The 24267-nt window shown below is 38.2% G+C and overlaps 1 protein-coding gene across 7 annotated transcripts in view; it reads left to right on the top strand.

Annotated features, from left to right (window-relative positions):
- The window catches only part of LOC143030915 (ATP-dependent clpX-like chaperone, mitochondrial), a 160885-nt gene that overhangs the window by 80795 nt on the left and 55823 nt on the right, over window positions 1–24267 (top strand). For all 7 annotated transcript variants that reach the window (XM_076194166.1, XM_076194167.1, XM_076194161.1 and 4 more), the window contains 2 exons: window positions 5–105; window positions 16525–16680. In XM_076194166.1, coding sequence (XP_076050281.1) covers window positions 5–105; window positions 16525–16680 — 257 coding nt within the window. The remainder of the gene's footprint in view (window positions 1–4; window positions 106–16524; window positions 16681–24267) is intronic.

The following is a 24267-nucleotide window of genomic DNA, read 5'->3' as shown; positions in this document are numbered from 1 at the left end:
GCAGGAATCGTATTCCTGGATGAGGTGGATAAGATTGGAGCAGTTCCAGGTATCCACCAACTCAGGGATGTAGGAGGAGAAGGTGTGCAGCAAGGAATGCTTAAGGTAAACTTGACATAGATTTTATTATGAAATTTTACAATAAAGTATATATATATCTTCAAAACACTTGCATATTAATTTTCACACTGGCATAGTGGTTAGCATGAAGGTCTTTAAATGAGACAGATATGAGTTAATCTTTTGGGTGATTAATTAGGGCAGACAATTACAGTGCTCGACAAGGATGTACGAATGGTTGGTGAGAATGAGTGATGAGGAGTGCTGAGGACTGTTTTTGCTGAAATGCACAATTCTATATAAAAAATTAGCATATGGTTGCATTATTTGACCTATTTTCTTTAAAGTGTGTGATTTCCATGTAAGTTGATCAAAGAGAAGTTACGTTTTTATCCCCTACAAAATTACCAACCACATACCGTCCGACTCACTAATTGCCAACCTCAACCAAACAATGATGGTTTTTGCTCAAATGCACAATTTTATATTAAAAATTAGTATGTGGTTGCATTATTTGACCTATTTTCTTTAAAATGTGTGATTTCCATGTACAGGAGTCCCTCAAATAACACAGATTCGAATAACACGGATTCAATCATACGCGGATTTTATTTCAAAACCATCTCAAATGTAGAAAACCGTTTTAAAATTCGCGCCGAGTCGGGCACGCATACGCACACACGCTGCAACATCACAAACATTTGTGGTGACTGCTTTCTATTTTAACATATACACTCGATTCTCATATAACGTGGTCATTATGTACACTGGGAACTGCTCAAACAAGGGTGTGGGGCGAGGGGATAGCCGTGGGTGGCTGCCTGCGGTTACATGTCAACCTCTGGGTACTGATGCAGGAGGGAGGGAGGGAGGGGAGGAGAGGGGGAGTAGGGGGTGGTAGGGGGTAGCCAACAAGCTTTAGCTTGTCGCTTCCACCACCTGCGCCGTGCTATCGTGAAATTTTACTGCCCTAACCTGTTGAAGTGTAATGTTTCTTTCATTTGGAACACAACTAATAAGTCTGATAATGACTGCGCTTGTCGTGTCTTAATTTTTCTTATGAGGTTCTTGTTGTTACTGGCAGTGGTGGTTTGGGAGATCAAAAACAGACATATACACGCTTACACACGTGTAGACACGCACACGTAGACACGTGTTAGACAACCAGTGTATGTTGTATTTACCTAGTTGTAATATACGGGAGGGGAGCTATGCTCGTGGTGACCCGTCTTTGTATCTCTCCGCATCAAGTTTTATCTTAAAATCTTGTATAGTGTTTGCACATACTGTTTTGTTGTCTAATTTGTTCCATGTATTAATCACTTTGTGTGGGAAACTGTTCCTTTTCAAGTTTTTTCTATAACTATCTTTTTTCAGTTTTTTTCGTGTCCTCTCGTTTTACCGTTGTCCCACTCTAACAGGTCATTCCTGTCTAAAACTTCCATTCCTTTCATTATTCTGTAGATAGTCAGCAAATCTCCTCTTTCTCTTCTTTGTTCCAGTGTTGTTAGGTTCAGTTTGTCGCTCTTTGTAATCTTTCTAGTTTCTTAATATTCTTTTTGGTGCTGGGTGTCCAAAGTGATGCTGCGTACTCAAGTTTTGGCCTTATTAGTGTAGTTAGTATTTTCCTTATCATTTCTTCATCCATATAAGTAAATGCCACTTTGATGGATCTCAATAAGTTGTAGGTTTCTCCGAATATTTTGTTTATATGCTTGTCAGGTTTCATGTCCTTTCCAATCATCACTCCAAGATCTTTTTCAGAGTTTGCTTTTTTTATTTTTTCTTCTCCAATTCTGTATTCTTTTGATATTCTGTTTTTACTCTTTCCAAATTCCATTATACTGCATTTCTTTATATTAACCACTTCAGTACGGGTGTTAAATCTCGCGGGCAGCAGCCAATGCCAGCCGTATGACGTAACGTAATAATATTCGCATCATAAAGTATAGTCACCGCTCATATCGATCGTTCTCTCTTTCACCCGCGAATTTTGAAAACCACAGAGAATGGGATTCAGGGCGCATTTGGGAGAATGTAAAAACACAGGGGCGACTACAATAAATATAATCAAGACGCCGATATGGCAGCGTCGCGAATCCACTTGCTCCTCATGACGCCTACGTGTGCGGCACCGTATGGAAGGGGTTAAATTTCACTTCCCACTTTTGAGTCCAATTCCATATCGTGTCCAGGTCTTGTTGCAGTGAGTTGCAGTCCTCTTCCGTATCTACCTTTTTAAGTAATTTTGCATCATCTGCAAAAAAATTCATATAGCACTCCACGCCTTCATTCATGTCATTAATGTATACAGCGAACATGATCGGGGCCAGTACCGATCCTTGCGGGACACCGCTTTTTACTTCTTCCCAGTTGGAGAATTTTTCTCTAATTACAACTCTCATTTTCCTCCCAATCAGGAAGTCTTCCATCCATTCCAATGATTTTCCTCTGCTTCCACCCTTTGATTCTATCTTATTTATTAATTTCTTATGAGGTACCTTATCGAATGCCTTTTGCAGGTCCAGAAAAGCACAGTCCGCCCATCCGTCTCTTTCTTGTATTATGTCTACTAATCTTGAGTAGAAGCAGATCAGGTTTGTTGTACATGATCTCCCTTGTCTGAATCCAAATTGATTTGGGTTCAGTATAGGTTTTTCTTCCAGGTATTTAACCCATCTGTTTTTAACAACTCTTTCACAAATTTTTGCTATTGTGTTTGTTAGTGAGACCGGTCTGTAGTTAGATGGATCTTCCTTATCACCTCCCTTATAAATTGGTACAATGTTTGCCTTTTTCCAGTCCAATGGTACTTTTCCTTCTTTAAGTGAGGATTTAATTATATTATGTATTTTGTCAGTTAATTCTTCCATACATTCCTTCAGTATCCAGTTTGCAATCCTGTCTGTGCCATGTGATTTTCTGACATCAAGGGTTTTAATTTAATCACCGATTTCTTTTTGTGTTACGTTTATTTCTTTCATTGCTGGGGATAATTTTCTCTCCCTATCTACACTGTTAGGCGAGTTTTCTATTGTGAATACTGATCTGAAGTGGTTGTTCATAATTTCAGCCATTTTCATTTCTTCTGTATATTCCTTTTTATCTTGGCGCAGTTTTTCTATTTCTTGTTTGTTTTTCAGTTTTCCATTTACATATTTGTAAAATAGTTTGGGTTCTTCCTTACATTTGTCTATTATCTTTTTTTCATAATTCCTCTTTTCATCTCTGCGTATTTTTACATATTCGTTTCTTAGTTTGATGTACGTTTGCCATTTGCTTTGTTTCTTATCTCTTTTCCACTTTTTCCAAGCTTTGTCTCGTTTTTCCTAAGCTTCACTACATCTTTTGTTGTACCAGCTCTTTATGTATGCCTTTTCCATTTTTTGTTTTGGTACATATTTGTTCACTCCTTCATCATAAATTTCTTTTGATATATTCAATTTTTCTTCTATCCCTGTATCTTCATTTTGGAATTTTTCCCAGTTTGCATTGCGAAAGAATGTGTTACGTTTCTCAAAGTTTGTTTTGTTATACATAAGTCTTCCTATTTTATGTTTATCATTTTTACTTTGGTCTATTTGTTCTTTCAATTCCATTTCAATTAGTATGTGGTCACTTTTTCCTATCGGAGTTTTATAATCAATTTTTTCAATAATCTCAGGTTCTGTCGTAAGTATTAAGTCCAATTTTGATTTTTCTTCATTTCCTCTGTATGTAGTATTTTCTTTAATCCACTGGGTCATTGTGTATTCAATGGTCAAGTCAAGGAGTACATTGCCCCAGTGTTTCTCTCCCCCCTTCACTGTCATTTCTTCCCAGCATATTTCTTTTGAATTAAAGTCACCCATAATTACTGTATTTCCTCCATCTTTCAATGTTTCAATTAATTCATCTTTTTGTATCTTCTAGTAACTCAGAATGATCCTTTCTGTCCATGCTTGTGTTTTAGGAGGTACATATACCACTGCAAATTTTCTTTTCTTCATTTGTTGACCCTTCAAAGGGTTTCTTTCACTCTATAGAACAAAAAATAAAGAAAGAATAGGACCAATTAAAAACAATGAAAATGTCATGATTGAATCGGAAGAAAAAATGAGTGAGGAGTTTAACAATTATTTTCTATCGGTATTTACTGATGAGAGGTTAGATAAAGTACCTGACTGCGATCCGATTTTCAGAGGGGATGAAGAAGTAGTCTAACTAATATCAGCATTAGTAAAGAGGAAGTAGTCAAGCAGATTGACAGACTTAAAGCTACAAAATCTCCGGGTCCAGACGAAATTTTTCCAAGAATGCTTAAAGAGTGTAAATTTGAAATCTGCGACCAGTTAACTGAAATATTCAATAAATCGGTAGACACTGGTTCTGTTCCAACTGCTTGGAGGCAGGCAAACGTTGTTCCTGTTTTTAAGAAGGGAGATAGATCGTCTATATGCAACTACAGGCCAATCAGTTTGACATCGGTTATAGGAAAAATGCTTGAATCAATAATAGTAAATAGACTCAGAGAAAACATTGAAGGGCATAATTTAATTCGTGTTTCACAGCATGGTTTTCTCCAAGGGTAAGTCATGTGTGACTAATCTTCTATCCTTTTACACTAAGGTATATAAGGCGGCAGACAACAATGAAAAATTACGATGTTAATTTACCTTGACTTTAGCAAAGCGTTCGACCAAAGTGCCACACCAGAGACTACTAAATAAAATCAAAGCCCATGGCATAGGAGGAAAAGTGTTTAGAATGGATTAGAGCTTGGATTAGTAACAGAAAGCAACGGGTCACCATAAATGGAATAAAATCTAGGTGGGGCAATGTTACTAGCGGGGTTCCCCAGGGCTCGGTTTTGGGTCCCTTGTTGTTCATTATGTATATAAACGACTTAGACGAAGGGTTAAATAGTGATGTTAGTAAGTTTGCGGACGACACTAAATGGACGCCTAATTAGGTCAGGAGACGACGCCCAGATTCTGCAGGATGACCTTAATATAGCTGTTAACATGGTCAGTGAAGTGGCAAATGAACTTCAATATCTCTAAGTGTAGCGTGTTAAAACGTAGGGTACACAACCCCGAAAATAGATACAACTTAGATAACACGTTTTTAGAAAAATCTGACGTGCGAGAGGGACTTGGGAGTTCTGGTGAGTCCGGACCTTTAAAACCAGGAAAGCAGTGTATTAGCGCCAGAAATAAAGCTAACAGAGCATTAGGCTTCATTGCTAGGACGGTAAACGAATAGAAGTGCAGAGGTAATTATTAAACTTACCTAGCGATAGTTAGACCCCTCCTTGACTATGCGGTACAGTTTTGGGTCACCGTCCTCCAGAATGGACGTAAATTCATTAGAACCCGTACAGAGAAGAATGACCAAAATGATACAAGGACTCGGAAATTTGCCTTACGAAGAGAGGCTTAGGCACCTAAAACTTACACTCTCTGGAAAGACGCAGAGTGCGGGGTGATGATCTAATAGAAGTGTTCAAGTGGATCAAAAGGCTATAACAAGGGTGATGCAAACAAGGTCATCATAATAAAACAACAGGGCAGGACTCGCAGTAATGGGTACAAACTGGACAAATTTAGATTTAAGAAGGAAATAGGCAAGAATTGGTTTACTAATAGGGTGGTCGATGAATGGAATAAACTTAGTAACCATGTAGTAAGCGCTGAAACTATCAGTTGTTTTAAAAAACGATTAGACAACTTTATGGATGGGGATGACAGGTGGTGATGGATACGGAGCTGCCTAGTGTAGGCCTTATGGTCTTTTGCAGTCTCCTTTATTTCTTATGTTCTTATGTTCTTATGTTTTTCAACTTGTACTATAATTGATTCTACATTATTTTTTCCTTCATTTATTTTTGTTACAATCAAATCTTTCTTAGTCAACATTAGAACTCCTCCGCCCTGTTTATTCTTTCTATTCTTTGTCCAACAGTTGTATACACCTTGTCCCACAGTGTGGGGTGTTAGGGTGTACTTTAGTTTGGTTTCTACAATTCCCATTATATCTGGTTCTTCTGAGACTAGGTAATCATTTAGTTCGTTTATTCCTGAGATTATTCCATCTATATTTGTATAAGCTATTTTTAGTTTCCTCTCTCCTCCTCCCCTTCTGTCTTCTTTGTTTCCATTTCCCTATATATCTTTTTCTCAGCCTCATGTCTATCACTCTCCAAAAAAACTCCTCCTTTTCAGTTCTATTCTCATTCCTTTGATTCGCCTCATTCCTAAGTTCCTTTTCTTTCTCTTTTTCTTCCTCACTCATTTCTCTTTTTATCCAAATATTTTTGTCCTGTTCGCTGTTTGCTAATCTTACTGTTCTAGATAATATTTCTTCTGCGCTTGATTGCGATCTAAGTTTAACTTTTAGTGGTCTATACTGTTTATCTTTAGAGTACCTGCCCATTCTATGTGTTTCCTCGATTTCTTGATCCCAGCCTAACTCATCTGTTTGTAACTCTTTTAGTATTTCTTTGGCAATCTCTTTTTCTTCCTTCTCCCTCTGATATCTTGGTACATTGTGCTTTTCTTTAATGCCATAGACTATTATACTCCTTTTTCTATCCACTGTGTCCCTAACTAGGTTACTTTTCTCTTTAATAACCTGAATTACAGTTTCTTTGGTATTATCTTTTACCTGTTGTTCCATTATTTTCTTTAGGGATATTTCATGACTTTCCTGTTCAATTTTCCACTGTTTTTTGATTTCTTGTAGGTCATTCTCCTTTATTTTTTCTTCCACCTTTTCAGTCACTTCCTTCATTTGACTTTTAATTTCTCGTTTCAGAGCCTCGTTCTTACTAATATCCTCACTTTTCAGCCTCTCATTGTCACCCTTTAGCTGTTTAATTCCCTTTTCAACTCGTCTATCTCCCTATTGTTCTCTTCGTTAGCTTTCCTTAAGTTTGATACTTCTTGGTACATTATCTTGCATTCGCTTTTAAGCTCTAATAGTTCATCAACGATGTCGTTTATATCTCTAAGTAGTCCATTGCCTTCTCTTTCAAAACTAGAAAATCTACTTACGTCTAACCTTTGGTATTCTCTGGGTGTTGATGCGAAGCATGATTTTTTTTCTTACTACCTCTCATGGTGTTTCAATTCTTGTTTCTTCCAGGTTTCTTTTTGTTGATTCTTTCGCTTTAGGGGTTTCCATTTTGAAAAGTGAAACAAACAAAAAAAAAAAGAAAAGAAAAGAAAAAGTTAAACGGAGATACAATTACGACCTACATCATTTCACCACGAATACACAGCCTCTGCCACACTGTATATAAACAACGAGGCCGACGCTGTTTGTTTCCAATTTCTTGTTTATATTTTCACTTGTTAGCCAGCGCTCCGAAAATGCGTGCTGCTCCATTCGTGGCCAACTAATGTTGTGAATGCGCGTGCGTGTACACACAAATACGAAGACAGACACACGCACGTACATGCTTACTTGTACATGTGAACACAGACACATACACGCACGCACACACACGCCACATACACACACATATACATACGCCACATACACACACACACACGTGTATACGCCACATACACACATATATGTATACGCCACATACACACATATATGTATATACTCCACATACACATATGCATACACGCCACATACACACACATGTATATACTCACAAACACATACGTATGCCACAAATGCCACATACATACACCACATACAAGCACACACACACACACACACACACACACACACACACACACACACACACACTTACACATCGGTTCTCGGTATTTAATATGGAAAGTCAGCATACGCGGATTTGGTCATACGCGGTAATTTCAGGAACCTAACCCCCGAGTTATTTAAGGGACTCCTGTAATTTGATCAAAGAGAAGTTACGTTTTTATCCTCTGCAAAATTACTGACCACAGCTACGATTCGTCCAGCCCGCCATCTATGATCACTGGTGGTATGGATCAAACTACACTCTATTAACGACACGTCGTACGGCTGGCATTGGTTGCTGCCACCGAGATCTAAGTCCATGACGCCTACGTGTGCGGCACCGTATGGAAGGGGTTAAGTTTCTTACTATTGTGTTATTAGTGCAATAAATTGCATATAGTTAAATTATTTTGACTATTTTCTTTAAAATATGTGATTTTCATGTAATTTGACCAATCGTGCATTTCAACAAAAACAGTCGGACAGTATTCATAGCTGTGGTCGGCAATTTTGCAGAGGATAAAAATATAACTTCTCTTTGATCAAATTACATGGAAATCACACATTTTAAAGAAAATAGGTCAAATAATGCAACCATATGCTAATTTTTATATACAATCGTGCCTTTCAGCAAAAACTGTTCTTGTTCGAGTTTGGTCAGCTGTTAATGAGTTGGACGATATTCATAGCTGTGGTTGCTAAGTTTGCAGAGGATAAAAATGTAACTTCTTTTTTATCGAATTACATGAAATTACACATTTTAAAGAAAATAGGTCAAATAATGCAATCATATGCTATTTTTTTTATATAAAATTGTGCAGTTCAGCAAAAACCGTCCTTGTTCGAGTTTGGTTGGCTATGAGTGAGTCGGACGGTATTCATAGCTGTTGTCGGTAATTTTGCAGAGGATAAAAATGTAACTTCTCTTTGATTAAATTGCATGGAAATCACACATTTTAAAGAAAATAGGTCAAATAATGCAACCATATGCTAATTTTTCATATGAAATTGTGCATTTCAGCAAAAACCATTCTTGTTCGAGTTTGGTCGACTATGAGCGAGTCGGTTGGCAATATTGCAGAGGATGAAAATGTAACTTCTCTTTGATCAAATTGCATGAGAATCACACATTTTAAAGATAATAGGTCAAATAAGAGATGTACAAGGGGTGAAAGTGGCAGTAGACTGGAAGTGAGCATTAAGGGAGAGCAACTGGAGGAAGTGGATAGTTTTAGATACTTGGGTGCAAATGTGGCAGGAAAAGGTGGAGTGAAGGTGGAGGTAGAATGTAGATTGAGAGAAGCGAGTAAATGCCTTGGTGGATTTAAAAGTGTAATGATGAATAGACATTTGGGAATGGATGCTTAGAGGAGACTGTATGAAGGAGTGATTGTGCCAACAGCACTGAATGGGGCAGAAACATGGAACATAAGAGAAGAAGAGAGAAGGAGTTTGAATGTGTTTGAGATGAGGTGTCTGAGAAGTATGATGGGGGTTACTAGGCTAGATAGAGTGAGAAATGAGGAGGTGAGGAGGAGAACAGGGGTGGAAAGGGAGTTGGGAGATAGGGTTGATGAAAGAGTATTAGGATGGTTTGGACACATGGAAAGAATGTATGTAGGTCAAATAATGCAACCATATGCTAATTTTTTATATAATTTGATCAAAGAGAAGTTACGTTTTATCCTCTGCAAAATTACCTCCCAAAAAACAAAATTGTAAAATGTCCATCAAACTTGCTGTCCTTAGGTGATAAAAGTCTGAATTTTATGATTAAAGCACTAATTTTCATGTAAGTTGAAATGGAGATTCTCATTTGAGCTTCATGAATTTTTTCATGTTTTTGTTAAAAAAGTACCATGAAATGGGGAATTTGCCCTTGTTACTTACAGATTCTATTTATTTGTACCCAGTGTATTTACCTGGAGGTATCTTATGGGAAAGGGAGCTATGCTCTTGGTGTCCCATCTCTGTATCTTGCCATACCTAATTTGCTCTTTAAATTCTTGTATTGTTTTTGCACACACTATTGTTCCATCTAGTATGCTCTATACATCCACCACTCTGTGGGGAAAGCTGCTGTTCTTTTTCAGGTCTCTTCTATAACTGTCCTTTTTGAGTTTCTTTCCATGTCCTCTTGTGTTTCTCTTATCCCAATTCATTAAGTTGTCTCTATCAAGGACTTCTACACCTTTGATAATTCTGTAGATGGTCAACAAGTCACCTCTTTATCTTCTTTGTTCCAGAGATGGTAGTTCTAGTTTTGACAGTCTTTCTGCATATGACATTTTTGATAGTGTTGGGGCCATCTTCATAGTTCCTCTCTGGATTCTCTCAATTTTCTTTATATTCTTTTTAGTACTGGGTGACCATAGTGTCGCTGCATATTCCAATTTAGGCATTATCAGTGTGACTAATATTTTCTTTACCATTTCTTCATCCAAGTAAGTAAAAGCCACCTTTATTGATCTTAATAAGTTATAGGTTTTGCTGACAGTTTTGTTTATATGCTTGTCAGGAGACAGATCTTTTGTAATGGTTACTCCCAGGTCTTTTTCAGATCCCACTTTTGTTATGTCTTTTTAACCAATTTTATATTGTCCTGATATCCTTTTTTACTTTTTCCAAATTCCATTATGCTACACTTCCCACTTCCCACTTCTGACTCCATTCCCAGACCCTGTTCAGATCTCTCTGTAGTGAGTCACAGTACGTTTCAGTACTCTCTTTAACAGTTTTGTATCAACTGCAAAGAAGTTCATGTAACATTCCACACCTTTGTCCATGTCATTCACATAGATAGCAAACATTATTAGAGCCAATAGTGACCCTTTTGGAACTCCATAAATTACCTTCTCTCAAGTAGAACTCTTATCTCTGAGCACTACTCTCATTTTTCTTCCATGTAAAAGTCCTCCATCCATTTCAGTAATTTACCTTGTATCTCTCCTGTGGTTCCCAGTTTTCATGAAAAAGATTTTGTCAGTTACTTTATGAAGAGCCTTTTATAGATCTAGGAATGCACAATCACCCCATTTGTCCCTTTCTTGTATTATATTATATATATATATATATATATATATATATATATATATATATATATATATATATATATATATATATACATACATACATACATACATACATACATACATATACCAAGGCTTCCCCTTACAAGGCAGGTAGCCAAAAAGGGAAAGGCATAAAATCATTTCCACCCATTCCATCCCTGAATACACTCCACACCCCTCCACCCTCCCTCTTATCTGAGCACCTCCTGGATGACGGGTCATCCCTGCACCTTGTCCACTGCCCTGGGTCAGAAGCAGTGTCGCAAGACACAGCACATCCACAGCAAGGCTGCTTCATTAAATCGGCGACCCCCCCCTCTCCGTCCCCCCATTGCATAAAAGGAGAGGACGGGGAGAAATCCCTTCGGGCTGCGTCAAATTTTGCTCACACATACTACCTCACCGCCCATTCCACCTCATGCAATCACATCATCCATATACAACCATTCTCCATTCACCCCTGTCTTCTGTCCTCTCCCATCCTTCCTCAACAGACATTCCCCTCTTCCCCAAAGCCCCCTTCACCCCATCCATCCACCTCATCCTAGGACGTCCCCTCATGTTCACTCCCTCCACATCTGCCTTCCACACCTCTTTTACTAGTCTTTCTTCACTCATTCTTTCCATGTGTCCAAACCATCCTAATATTCTTTCATCAACCCTGTCTCCCAGCTCCTTTTGCACCCCTGTTCTCCTCCTCACCTCCTCATTTCTCACTCTATCTAGCCTAGTAACCCCCATCATACTTCTCAGACACCTCATCTCAAACACATTGAAACTCCTCTCTTCTCTTATGTTCCATGTTTCTGCCCCATACAGTGCTGTTGGCACAATCACTCCTTCATACAGTCTCCTCTTAGCATCCATTCCCAAATGTCTATTCCTCATTACACTCTTCAATCCACCAAGGCATTTACCGTATTTTTTGGACCATAAGGCGCGGGCAAAATCCTTAAAATCGGCCAAAATCGGGTGGTGCGCCTTATCATGAGGTGCGCCTTATGTGTGGCTCCAGTGCAAAAAAATGCCTCGGACAGTGACGTACTATTTTGACACATTTCGTAGCTAGCCTGCCGACGGCGACAGTGCATAGGCGTAGCAAAAGTTACAGCCAAGTTATAACCACGATGCATGTACAGGAGTCCCTCAAATAATGCGGGGGTTAGGTTCCTGAAATTACCGCGTATGATCAAATCTGCGTATGCTGACTTTCCATATTAAATACCGAGAACCGTATGTATGTGTACGTGTGTGTGTGTGTGTTCGCACGCGCGCATGTATGTGGCGTTTGTGGCGTATGTTGTTTGTGCTTATATATATGTGTCTGTATGTGTCGTATATGCATGTGTATGTGGCATATATACATGTGTGTGTATGTGGCGTATACACGTGTGTGTGTGTGTGTGTGTATGTGGCGTATGTATATGTGTATGTGTGTGTGTATGTGGCGTATGTATATGTGTATGTGGCGTATGTATGTGTGTGGCGTGTGTGTGTATGTGGCGTATGTATGTGTGTGTGGTGTGTATTTACCTAGTTGTATTTACCTAGTTGTATTTTACGGGAAGGGGAGCTATGCTTGTGGTGTCCCGTCTTCATATCTCATTTTATCTAAACTATTTTTAAATTCATGTATTGTTTTTGCACACACCACTTTCTCATCTAACTTGTTCCAACTGTCTATTGCTCTGTGAGGAAAGCTGTTCTTTTTCAGATCTCTTCTATAGCTGTCTTTTTTTATTTTATTTCCGTGTCCTCTTGTATTTCTATCATCCCATTTTATCAGGTTCTCTCTATCAGTAATTTCTATGCTTTTCATGATTCTGTAAATAGCTATCAAATCTCCTCTCTCTCTTCTTTGCTCTAGTGTCTGTAGTTCAAGTTTTGCTAGTCTCTCTTCATATGATAGTTTTGAGAGTGTTGGTGCCAATTTTGTAATTGCTCTTTGTATTCTTTCAAGTTTTTTTATACATTTTTTTGTACTTGGTGACCATATCGTTGCTGCATATTCCAATCTTGGTCTTATCAGGGTGATTAGAATTTTCTTCACCATTTCTTCGTCCAGGTATGTAAATGCAACTTTGATTGTTCTTATTAAATTATAAGTTTCTCCAAAAATCTTATTTATATGTTTCTCAGGTGACATATTATTCATAACAATGACTCCCAGGTCCTTTTCATTTTCTACTTTTTTTATTCCTTCTTCTCCCAATTTATATGCTCCTGTTATTCTGTTTTTGCTTTTTCCAAATTCCATTATACTGCACTTTTTTGTATTGAACTCCATCTCCCACTTCCTACTCCATTCCTGTACTTTATTTAGATCACTCTGTAGTGATTCACAATCTTCTTCCGTGTTCACTCTTTTCAGTAGTTTTGCATCATCTGCAAAGAAGCTCATATAGCTTTCAATTCCTTCATCCATATCATTAATATGTATAGCAAACATTATTGGGGCCAGAACTGTTCCTTGCGGAACACCGCTTATTACTTCATCCCATTTTGAGTGTTTGTGTGTGTGTGTGCGTGCGTGCGTGCGTGTATGTGTCTGTGTTCACATGTACAAGTAAGCATGCAAGTGCGTGTGTCTGTGTTCGTATTTGTGTGTACATGCACACGCATTCACAACATACACCCACACCTCGTTTAACGACCTACTCGGTTAACGACAACTCGGAGTAACGACGGGCTTTATGACAGACCAATATTCGTTTAACGTAAATCTCCCGAAGTTACGACGTCGTGTACGATAATTAAGTTGGCTGAGGCAAATTTGTATGATGTTATAAATGAACTTGTACGGTGGATATTAGCTGTGAGGTAAAGTGTTCTGAAGCTTAGGTCTACATTACCATCCTGCAAGCTGGAAAAACTACCTGGGGTACAATATATACCGGTAGTGGTAAATTTTTAGTTTCGACCAAGGGCGCAATATAGCAATAGAAAATTAATTATTAATTTTTTAAATTATAATTTATCAACGTAATATGCAATTTTGTGAGCGGAAATAAAAAAAAGGTGCTAAAACAAATTTCGTAAGTAACGAAGTCATGTCGGACGAATGGTACACCATGTTTGTTATGATAGATGCCGATGTCGAGGAAATGAAAGGATGATAAATTCGCCTAACCTAAACTAAACTAACCTAACCTGTGTTTGATAAATCATTACCTGCAAATTAAATGTCATCCGGCTCGTCCTCGTTGTCGTCGTCGTGAGAGACGTTGGCAGACGACAAGATGGCGTCCCAATCCTATGCTACCGACTTCGTTCATTAGCACATTTTCTTGTAGCATGGTATTTTTTACTTTCATTTCCACCCACAAAATTGCATATTACGTTGATACATTTTAATTTACAAAATTAATAATTAATTTTCTATTGCTATATTGCGCCCATGGTCAAAACTAAAAAAATACCCCGGTATTCAATATGGAATGTCAGCATACGCAGATTTGGTCATATACGGTAATTTCGGGAAGATAACCACTGTAAATAAACAGTAAATAAAGAGGGAAATACACGAAAATAAGGATACATGTATTGCTGGACATTGTACATACAGTACATGTACGTATATGTATACACTTTCGCATAACGACCAATTCGGTTAACGACGGCGCGCTGGTCCCAATTGTCATCATTAAACGAGAAGTGGTTGTACACTGGTTGTCTAACATGTATCTACGTGTGCGTGTCTACACGTGTGTAAGCGTGTATATGTCTGTTTTTGATCTCCCAAACCACCACCGCCAGTAACAACAAGAACCTCATAAGAGAAATTAAGACACGACAAGCGCAGTCATTATCAGACTTATTAGTTGTGTTCCAAACGAAAGAAACATTACACTTCAACAGGTTAGGGCGGTAAAATTTCACGATAGCACGGCGCATGTGGTGGAAGCGACAAGCTAAAGCTTGTTGGCTACCCCCTACTCCCCCTCTCCTCCCCTCCCTCCCTCCTGCATCAGTACCCGGAAGTTGACACGTAACCGCAGGCAGCCACCCACGGCTATCCCCTCGCCCCACACCCTTGTTTGAGCAGTTCCCAGTGTACATAATGACCGCGTTATATGAGGATCGACTGTATATGGTAAAATAGAAAGCAGTCACTACAAATATTTGCAATGTTGCAGCGTGTGTGCGTATGCGTGCCCGACTCGGCGCGAATTTTAAAACGGTTCTCTACATTTGAGATGGTTTTGAAATAAAATCCGCGTATGATTGAATCCGTGTTATTCGAATCCTCGTTATTTGAGGGACTCCTGTATATTGACAAGAAAATTACGAAAACTTCGACAGTTTTCGAGTCCATGCCACCGCATTCATTCACGCTATCATGGCTATGATATGATAGCATCCACAACACTGACAGCCATTTTGCATTGGTCTAGTCTCGCTCCACTCCGACTGTAGTCATTTGGGTATTTTTTTTAGTTTCGACCATGGGCGTAATATAGCAATAGAAGATTAAAATGTATCAACGTGATATGCAATTTTGTGGGCGGAAATGAAAATAAAAAATACCTTGGTACTTCCGACAGTATCTCGCCAGGCACATTTTCTTGAAGGAATGTTATGGAGCGGAGATACATGCATTCCTTCAAGCTGCAAGAACTTTGTATACCCCGCTAACTGAGAGAGTGATTGAAAAGTCCACCAACGTCTCTCACGACGGCGACAACGAGGACAAGCCGGATGACATTTAATTCGCAGGTAATGATTTATTAAACACAGGTTAGGTCAGACGACGTCGGCATCTATCATAACAAACATGGCGCACCATTCATCCGACACGACTTCGTTACTTATGAAATGTGTTTTAGCACAGTTTTTTTTCCGCTTACAAAATTGCATATTACGTTGATACATTATAATTTACCAAATTAATAATTAATTTTCTATTGCTATATTGTGCCCATGGTCGAAACTAAAAATTCATCGTCGTTTGTAATAAATCTTGTGTATTTAAGTGAATAGAGAATTCCGGGAATAAAACTGTTAATATTGGTTTTATTCCCCACAATTCCCGTAACATGTTTATGTTGTTTTTTAGGGGTATTGGCAGGGCAGACCGTCCACGGAGGTGATCTGATTTCACTGACCAAAATAAAAAAATATATATATAATTTATTTTTGTAATTTTGCTAAATCCCAACCGATTTTTCTCATTCAACAACAAAAATGTTCAGTTCTGAATGCACTCACATATGCATGATTATCCGATGTCGAGACCAGGTGTGCCTTATGGTCAGGTGCGCCTTATGTAAGGACGGGGAATAGCAAATTACGGGTGCGCCTTATGGTACGAAGCGCCTTATGGTCCGAAAAATACAGTACTCGCTTCTCTCAATCTACATTCTACCTCCACCTTCACTCCACCTTTTCCTGCCACATTTGCACCCAAGTATCTAAAACTATCCACTTCCTCCAGTTGCTCTCCCTTAATGCTCACTTCCAGTCTACTGCCACTTTCACCCCTTGTACATCTCATCACCTTACTTTTACCCACATTTATCTGTAGCTTTCTTCTATCATATATAAATATATAGATATATGTATATGTATATAAATGTATGGCAAAGGGAGACCTATAAAACACTACAAGTATAGCTCTTTTCTTATATATAACATTTACAATTAAGTCAGTACACATGCATTTCAAGGGAATTTCAAGATTTTAATTGCTTTTCAGATGCTTGAAGGTACCATAGTCAATGTTCCAGAGCGTAATTCCCCCCGTAAACTTCGCGGTGAAACAGTACAAGTGGACACTACAAATATTCTTTTTGTGGCCTCCGGAGCATTTAATGGATTGGATCGTGTTGTTTCTCGACGAAATAATGAAAAGGTTAGAGGTGCAGTTATGGTGTTGTTAATATGCTTGTAAATATATTTCTTGTGTATTGGAATGTATGCACATAGCATGATTCTGTTATGTCTCCTTCATTGTGATTTTATTTTTAACTGCATATTCACAGATGCACACATTATGTGAATGAAGGTGTTCTCATACATAAGACATTTAGAGGCCTTGCATGATTAAGGGTTGATGTCATTTGGAAGTAATAAAATAAAAAGAAAAGGATTATGTAGAGGTTTCTGGTGCAGTCCTTTAAAATCACTTCTAAGTAAGTTTTGACAGGTTAGCAAAGGCTCAGAAATGTCTAACAAATTAGAATAAGAATATCATTACACCATGCTACCTGGAGATATGTATGTGGGGAAAAAATCAAAATAACATTGCTAGAAGAAATAAGCAAGATGATCACCCTGTGTGTGTGACAAGGGGAAACATTTGATAGACTGTAAAGACAGCAGGAAGAACAGGATGATAAAGGCTAAACGCATTAATCAAATGAAAAAATTTAAAGCTTGTCAGTCAGTCTGTTGCCTAGGTTCTCTCTTGCAAGAGAGAAACCCCAGGAAACCAGTTACAATCATAAGTTCAGACCATAAGTTACTCAGTGAAGGGATTTTGTAAAACTGGAGTGAGTGTGTCTTCTGTGTGGTGATTACATCTAGGGAATTTGCATTGGTGATGTTCTAATATGGGTGTTAAATTATATGTTTACTCACCATATGTTCAGTACTTTTCTTCATAAGCTTGTGTAATAACTTACAGTGGACTTTAGTGCACAACCTATCTCTTCTACCTGGCCAGGTCACATCACTCACTGCTCCATTAACACACTAAAAGACAACACATTGCTGCATGCCAGACCCCCTGATATCCATCCCTCTGAATCCTCTCTCCCACAAAAGGACAGAGTTCACCTGGCCAGACTGCGATGCAGCCACCACCCAGCCCTTCTAAGCTACCAGAAGAGACTGGATGACCACATTGTGGACAAATGCCCAGGATGTAACACTTCACCCCATACTATTCAATGTGTCATGGAAGACTGCACCATACACAATCACGCGCGGAAACAACACAACATACATTCCATAAAGGATTTGTGGGAAAACCCCATTTCGGCTGTGGCATTCTTTGGGGAGATGGGACTGCTCAGACAGACAGTCTAGGGAACAACAACAACAACCTGGCCAGGTCTTCATATTTTCCTTCTCACATTTTAACACTGCTCATGTTGTCCACTAGTATGTTCTTCACTCATGCGGTTTTCTTCCTGCCCCTGGCTGGCCATTCATCGGCCTCCTAAACTGTGACATCGTAATTTGAATAAATGCCAACTCACCAACACAGACAGATGTGAAAAGATATGGGTGAATGGCTAGAAAACGAGCTCTTGTACAGCACTTTTTCGATAACAACAAAAGGGAACACTTAGTTATACTTATGAAAGAGAAGCAGCTGTATTTATCAATTGACTGCAATGGCAAAATAAGTTTCGAGTAAATAGTGTATTAAATACACAAAATGGAGAAAGAAAAAGAAGGAAAACTGAACCAATAAAGAGAGGTTTGGATATGAGCAGAGTTGAGTCACCGCTGGGGCTGATACTAAAACAATCATGCATGATTGATACCCCGAAATCAACTCAAAGGTGGGACACCAATATTTTTTCAGGATTTCCAAAAGAGAGAGGATTATTAGGTAGAGGTTTAGATGTGGAAAAAAAAAATAGGTATGAAAATGTACTAAGAAATCGGGATATTGCTGATTTGATGGAGGAATTAATACATTTGAAAGATGAATATAGGGCAATGTACAGAGAGATAAACCAACTATGAAGAGCTAATGACAAGATGAACAAAGAGCTTAACCTCTTCACTCCGGGGCACATCGCACGTCTGGCAGCATTAACTGCCCAACGTGCAATGTTGCATCATAATAATTGCATTATAAAAAAATAAAGTCAGTGCTCAATCGTTCGTTCTTTTTCACCCGTGAATTTTGATAACCATGGAAAATATGATGAAGCCAGTTTAGAGAGAATGGAGGTTACGTAGGTACGACTACAATAAATATAGTCAAGATGCCAACGTCGGCATCATCGTATACCCACTTGCTCCTCATGCCGCCTACGTAGGTGTCACCGTATGGAAGTGATTAATGATCTAAGAAATGAATTGAATATGGTTAGAAGTGATATTGAAAGAAGGAAAAATGAAGATAAAAGTAAAAATGAGGCATTGAAAAAAGAAGTCAAAGAAGAAATACAAGCAGTGACTGAGATAGTAAGAGAAACAATTAAGGAGACGGATCTCCTAGAAATAAAGAATCGGTGGAAGCTAGAACAAGAAAATCAGGAAATAACCTTTAAAGAAATAGAACAACAGCAGGTAGAGGAAAATGTAAAAGAAACAGTAATTAAAGTAATTAAAGAAAAGGAAATCTGGGTAAGAGACACAATGGATAAAAAAAAGTGCATTGTAGTTTATGGTATTAACCCCTTCATTACCGACCCATCAACCCGTAAACAAACGTTTCAAACCGTCCCATGAATGGCTGGAGCCTTATGTTTGTAAACAGAGACACTTGTCACCACGTGGGTAGAAATAACCCAGAAACCGAGGCCTTGAGAGCCCTCAATACACACAGCTCATAACTGTGACATGTGCGTGTCACGGGGAGCACACTTGGTTCCTGGCGGGTGCACTTAGCCGTGACACGCAGGTATCACAAAAGACACATCCGGTACTCAAGGGGTTAAAGAAAAACATAATGTCCACAGATACCAAAGAGAAAGGAAGAGAAATTGCAAAAGCCATTCTGAAAGAGATACAAGAAGACAGGTAATGGACAAAGAGATAGAAGAAGTACATAGATGGGACAGTACTCTAGAAAAAAATAGTATAGACCACTAAAAATCAATTTAATGGTCTCAAATGATAGCTGAAGAAGTACTATCAAAAGCTGCAAAGCTGGCAAATAGTGACAATTACAAAAATGTATGGATAAAAAAAAAAGAAATGAGCAATGAGGAAAAAGAGAAAGAAAAGACAGTAATGAAGCAAATAAAAAAACAAGGGAAGAATGGAGACTGAAAAGAATGAGTTTTTTTGGAGAGTACAAACCTGAGGCTGAGAAAATGATACATATATAAAAAAAAAAAGGAAACTAAAAAAAAAAGAAAAAGAAAAAAAATAGGGAGAATTTTTTTTTTTTTTAAATAACATGTACTAACCTAGACAGCATGATTTCAGGATTAAACGAATTAAATGACTTTCAGTAGAGAAACCAGACATAATGGGAATTGTGGAGACAACATTAAAAGGTCCACTACCATCAAATATTGTGGGACAAGGTCTATACAACCATTGGGCAAAAAATAGAAAGGAGAAACAGGGTGGAGTCATGTTTTTGACTAAGAAAGGCTTAAATGTGACAAAGATTACAGAAGGAAAAAATAATGTGGAATTGATTATGATTAAAGTTGAAAACGGAGACATGAAAAGTAGAAAATTTGTAGTAATATATGCCCCCAAAAACAGTCTTGGACAAATAGTAATCATTCCAAAATGTTGGAAGACACAATGCATTAATTGAATTATTGAAAGAAAGAGGAAATATAGTAATTATAGGTGACTTTAATTCAAAAGAAACATGTTGGAAAGAAATGACAGTGAAAAGTGTAAAAGACCTTTGGGGAAATATTCTACTGGATATGACCTTTGAATGCACATTGACTCAAAGGGTAAAGGAAAATACCAGGTATAGAAACAATGAAAAACCGTCGAGACTAGATTTAATATATACATCAGAGCCTGAAATCGTGGATAAAATGAAATACAAGACACCAATTGGGAAGAGTGACCACATACTAATAGAGTTCAAACTAAAAGAACAGATTGATTTGAGAAGTAATGAGAAACATAGAAAAGGAAGACTTATGTATAACAAAAGGGATTTTGAGAAACTCAGAATTTTTTTTCAAATGTAAACTGGGAAAATTTCTTAAATGAAGAAACAAAGATGGAAGAGAAATGGAACATATTAAAAGAAAATTACAATGAGGGAATAGACAAATACGTACCAAAGAAGAAACAAAACACATACATATACCAAAGCCTTTTTCCCCCTTACAAGGGAGGTAGCCAAAAAACAAAGGCATAAAAACCATCCCCAACCATTCCATCCCTTAAACACTGCACTCCCCTCCACCCTCTACCCTCCCTCTTATCTTGGCACCTCCTGGATGACGGGTCATCCCTGCATCTTGTCCACAGCCATGGGTCAGAAGTAGTGATGCAAGACACAGCACATCCACAGCAAGGCCGCTTCATTAAATCAGTGACACCCCCCCCCTCTCCATCCCCTCATGCAGAAGAGGAGAAGTTGGGGAGAAATCCCTTCGGGCTGCGTCAAATTTTACTCACACATACTACCTCACCCCCCATCCATTCCACCTCATGCATCACAACATCATCCATATACTACCATTTTCCATTCACCCCAGTCTTCTGTCCTCTCCCATCCTTCCTCAATAGACATTCCCCTCTTCCCCAAAGCCCCTTTCACCCCATCCATCCATCTCATCCTAGGTCACCCCCTCATGTTCACTCCCTCCACATCTGCCTTCCATACCTCTTTTACTAGTCTTTCTTCACTCATTCTTTCCATGTGTCCAAACCATCCCAATACTCTTTCATCAACCCTATCTCCCAACTCCCTTACCACCCCTGTTCTCCTCCTCACCTCATTTCTCTATCCAGCCTAGTAACCCCCATCATACTTCTCAGACACCTCATCTCAAACACATTCAAACTCCTTCTCTCTTCCTCTCTTATGTTCCATGTTTCTGCCCCATACAGTGCTGTTGGCACAATCACTCCTTCATACAATCTCCTCTTAGCTGGTACAACAAAAAATGTAATGAGGCTAAATATACAAGAGACAAAGCCTGGAAAATATAGAAAAAAGACAAAATAAAATAAAATAAAATAAAAGAGCAAGTGGCAAATATACATCAAACTAAGAAATGAATATGTAAAAATACACAGGAAAGAAAAGAGAAACTATGAAAAGGACATAATAGAAAAATGCAAGGACCAACCCAAACTATTGTACAGGTATGTGATTGACAAACTAAAAGATAAACATGAAATAATGAAACTGCATCAAGGGAATAATGAATATATATTCATTATTCCCTTGATGCAGATGTAGAAATGGCTGAAATTATGAACAAACATTTTAAATCTGTATTCACAATTGAAAAGATACTGCCTATCTCTTCCCTTATACACTCATCTGTACCACATCCACACACATTAAAAGACCCAAACCTTAGGATACTGGTTGGAAAACTCCCAAACCCTCTTATGCCTTTACTTTTGTTTTTATGAATGTCCCCTTTTGGGGCTACAGGTAGTAGGACTCCTAATCCCATCCCCCATCCCTATTTTGTCGCCTTTTACGACTCAAGTGGAAATACTTGGTAGCAGTATTCTTTTGCCCCCACCACAGGGTAGGTAGGCGAAAAAAGGAAATGAATATTCAGAGAAATGGTACAGGACAGTAACAAGGGGTTGGGGGACAGCATAACAGAGGGACAGTCGTAGTATAAAAGTGTCATCATTTCTCTATGTACAGAGTTTTCCTCTATCACAGACAAAATGATGTGTGGCTCTGGTCCATAGGGGCACCCCTATAGACCCTAAAGTATCAACTGCATGCTACTTTGCCACAATAACATGCAGCCAATACCCCAGACGGAGTACAAGCACAATTGCAAAGATTTGCAAAAAATTGATAAAAAGTAAATGGATTAAACATTTGGAAGAGAATAATATACTAAATCCAAAACATTTTGGAATTAGATGTGGAAGATCATGTGCTATAAACTTGATTTGCTTTTACTCAAGGGTAATAGAAATAATGCAAGAAAGGGACAGATGGGCAGACTGTGCCTCCTTAGATCAACAAAAAGCATTTGATAAAGTACCACACAAAAAGCTACCAAGAAAAATTGAAATAGGTGGAGTACAAGGAAAGTTATCGGAATGGATGGAAGATTTCTTGAACGGGAGAAAAATGAGGGTGGTACTTAGAAACAAGAACTCAACCTGGGAAGAAATGATAAGTGGAGTCCCACAAGGCTATGTATTGGCTCTGATAATGTTTGCCATATATATAAATGACATGGATGAAGATGTGGAATGTTATATGAACTTCTTTGTAGATGATGCAAAACTACTAAAGAGAGTAAGTACAGAGGAAGATTGTAAATCACTACAAAAAGACCTGGATGATGTCTGGGAATGGAGTCAAAAGTGTGAAATGATCTTCAACATCAAGAAATGTAGTATAATGGAATTTGGAAAAAGTAAAACTAGAATATCAGGATAATACATAATTGGTACAAAGGAAGTTAAAAAAGTCAACTTGGAAAAGGACCTAGGAGTAATTATCAGCAATGACATGGCACCAGACAAACATGTCAACAAAATAATCAAAGAAACCTCCAATTTCCTAAGATCAATGAAAGTGGCCTTTTGACTATTTGGATGAAGAAATGGTAAAGAAAATATTAGTTACACTGATAAGACCAAGATTGGAGTACACTGCGACACTATGGACACTCGGTACCAAAAAGATTATGAAGAAATTAGAAAGAATCCAAAGAGCAATGGCAAAGATAGCACCAACACTCCCCAAATTGACATACGAACAAAGATTGTCCAAACTCGAACTACCAACCCAGGAACAAAGAAGAGAAAGAGGAGATCTACTGACCATCTACAGAATTATGAAAGGCATGAAAGTCCCCGATAGAGATGATTTATTAAAGTGGGATAAAAGAAAAACAAGAGGATATGAAAAGAAACTTAAAAAGGATAGTTATGGAAGAGATCTGAAAAAGAATAGTTTCCCACACAGAGTGGTGGATATCTAGAATATAATGGATGAGGAAACAGTGAGTGCAAAAACTATACAAGAATTTAAGAACAAACTTGATGCTGAAAGATACAAGGAAGGATCACTACAAGCATAGCTCTCTTCTTGTAAAATACAACTAGGTAAATACATGAACCATACACAAACACCAAGCAGTCAACAGTGTCAACTAGAGCTCTGTAGACTACCGAATAAGGCAAAAATTCTCAGAAGTGCAAGGAGACCTGGGTTGTATTGAATGGGAGGGAGAGCACTTGTGGTTACCCAAAATGAGCTAAAACAGTGCTTGTGCTATCAAGAGAAAATGCAACAAAATCAAGAAGGATCAACGGAAAATGGCGACAGTTTTTAATCAAACGTCGACATGAATGTAGAGCCCCCTGGAGGCGCTATACTAAAACTTAATGTAAATAGAGGCCAAGAAACCCCTAGAGGACTGCTAAAGCTAAGTACTGATGACCCTTTTTCTGGATTTGGTAAGTACAAAAGAAATTTTAGTCAAATCATAGACATGTAAAGGGAGATGGGTTTTAACAGAAACTCATGGGAGCGAGAATTCATAGGACTAAAGAAATGGGTTATAGATTTAAGAAAAGACTACTTGAGCGTGTGATCTAAAAAGAATATTGA

Source organism: Oratosquilla oratoria, chromosome 12 (assembly GCF_046742065.1).
Source record: "Oratosquilla oratoria isolate Oo_2021 chromosome 12, ASM4674206v1, whole genome shotgun sequence".
NCBI lineage: Eukaryota > Metazoa > Arthropoda > Malacostraca > Stomatopoda > Squillidae > Oratosquilla > Oratosquilla oratoria.
This window is presented reverse-complemented; position numbering and strand designations above follow the sequence as displayed.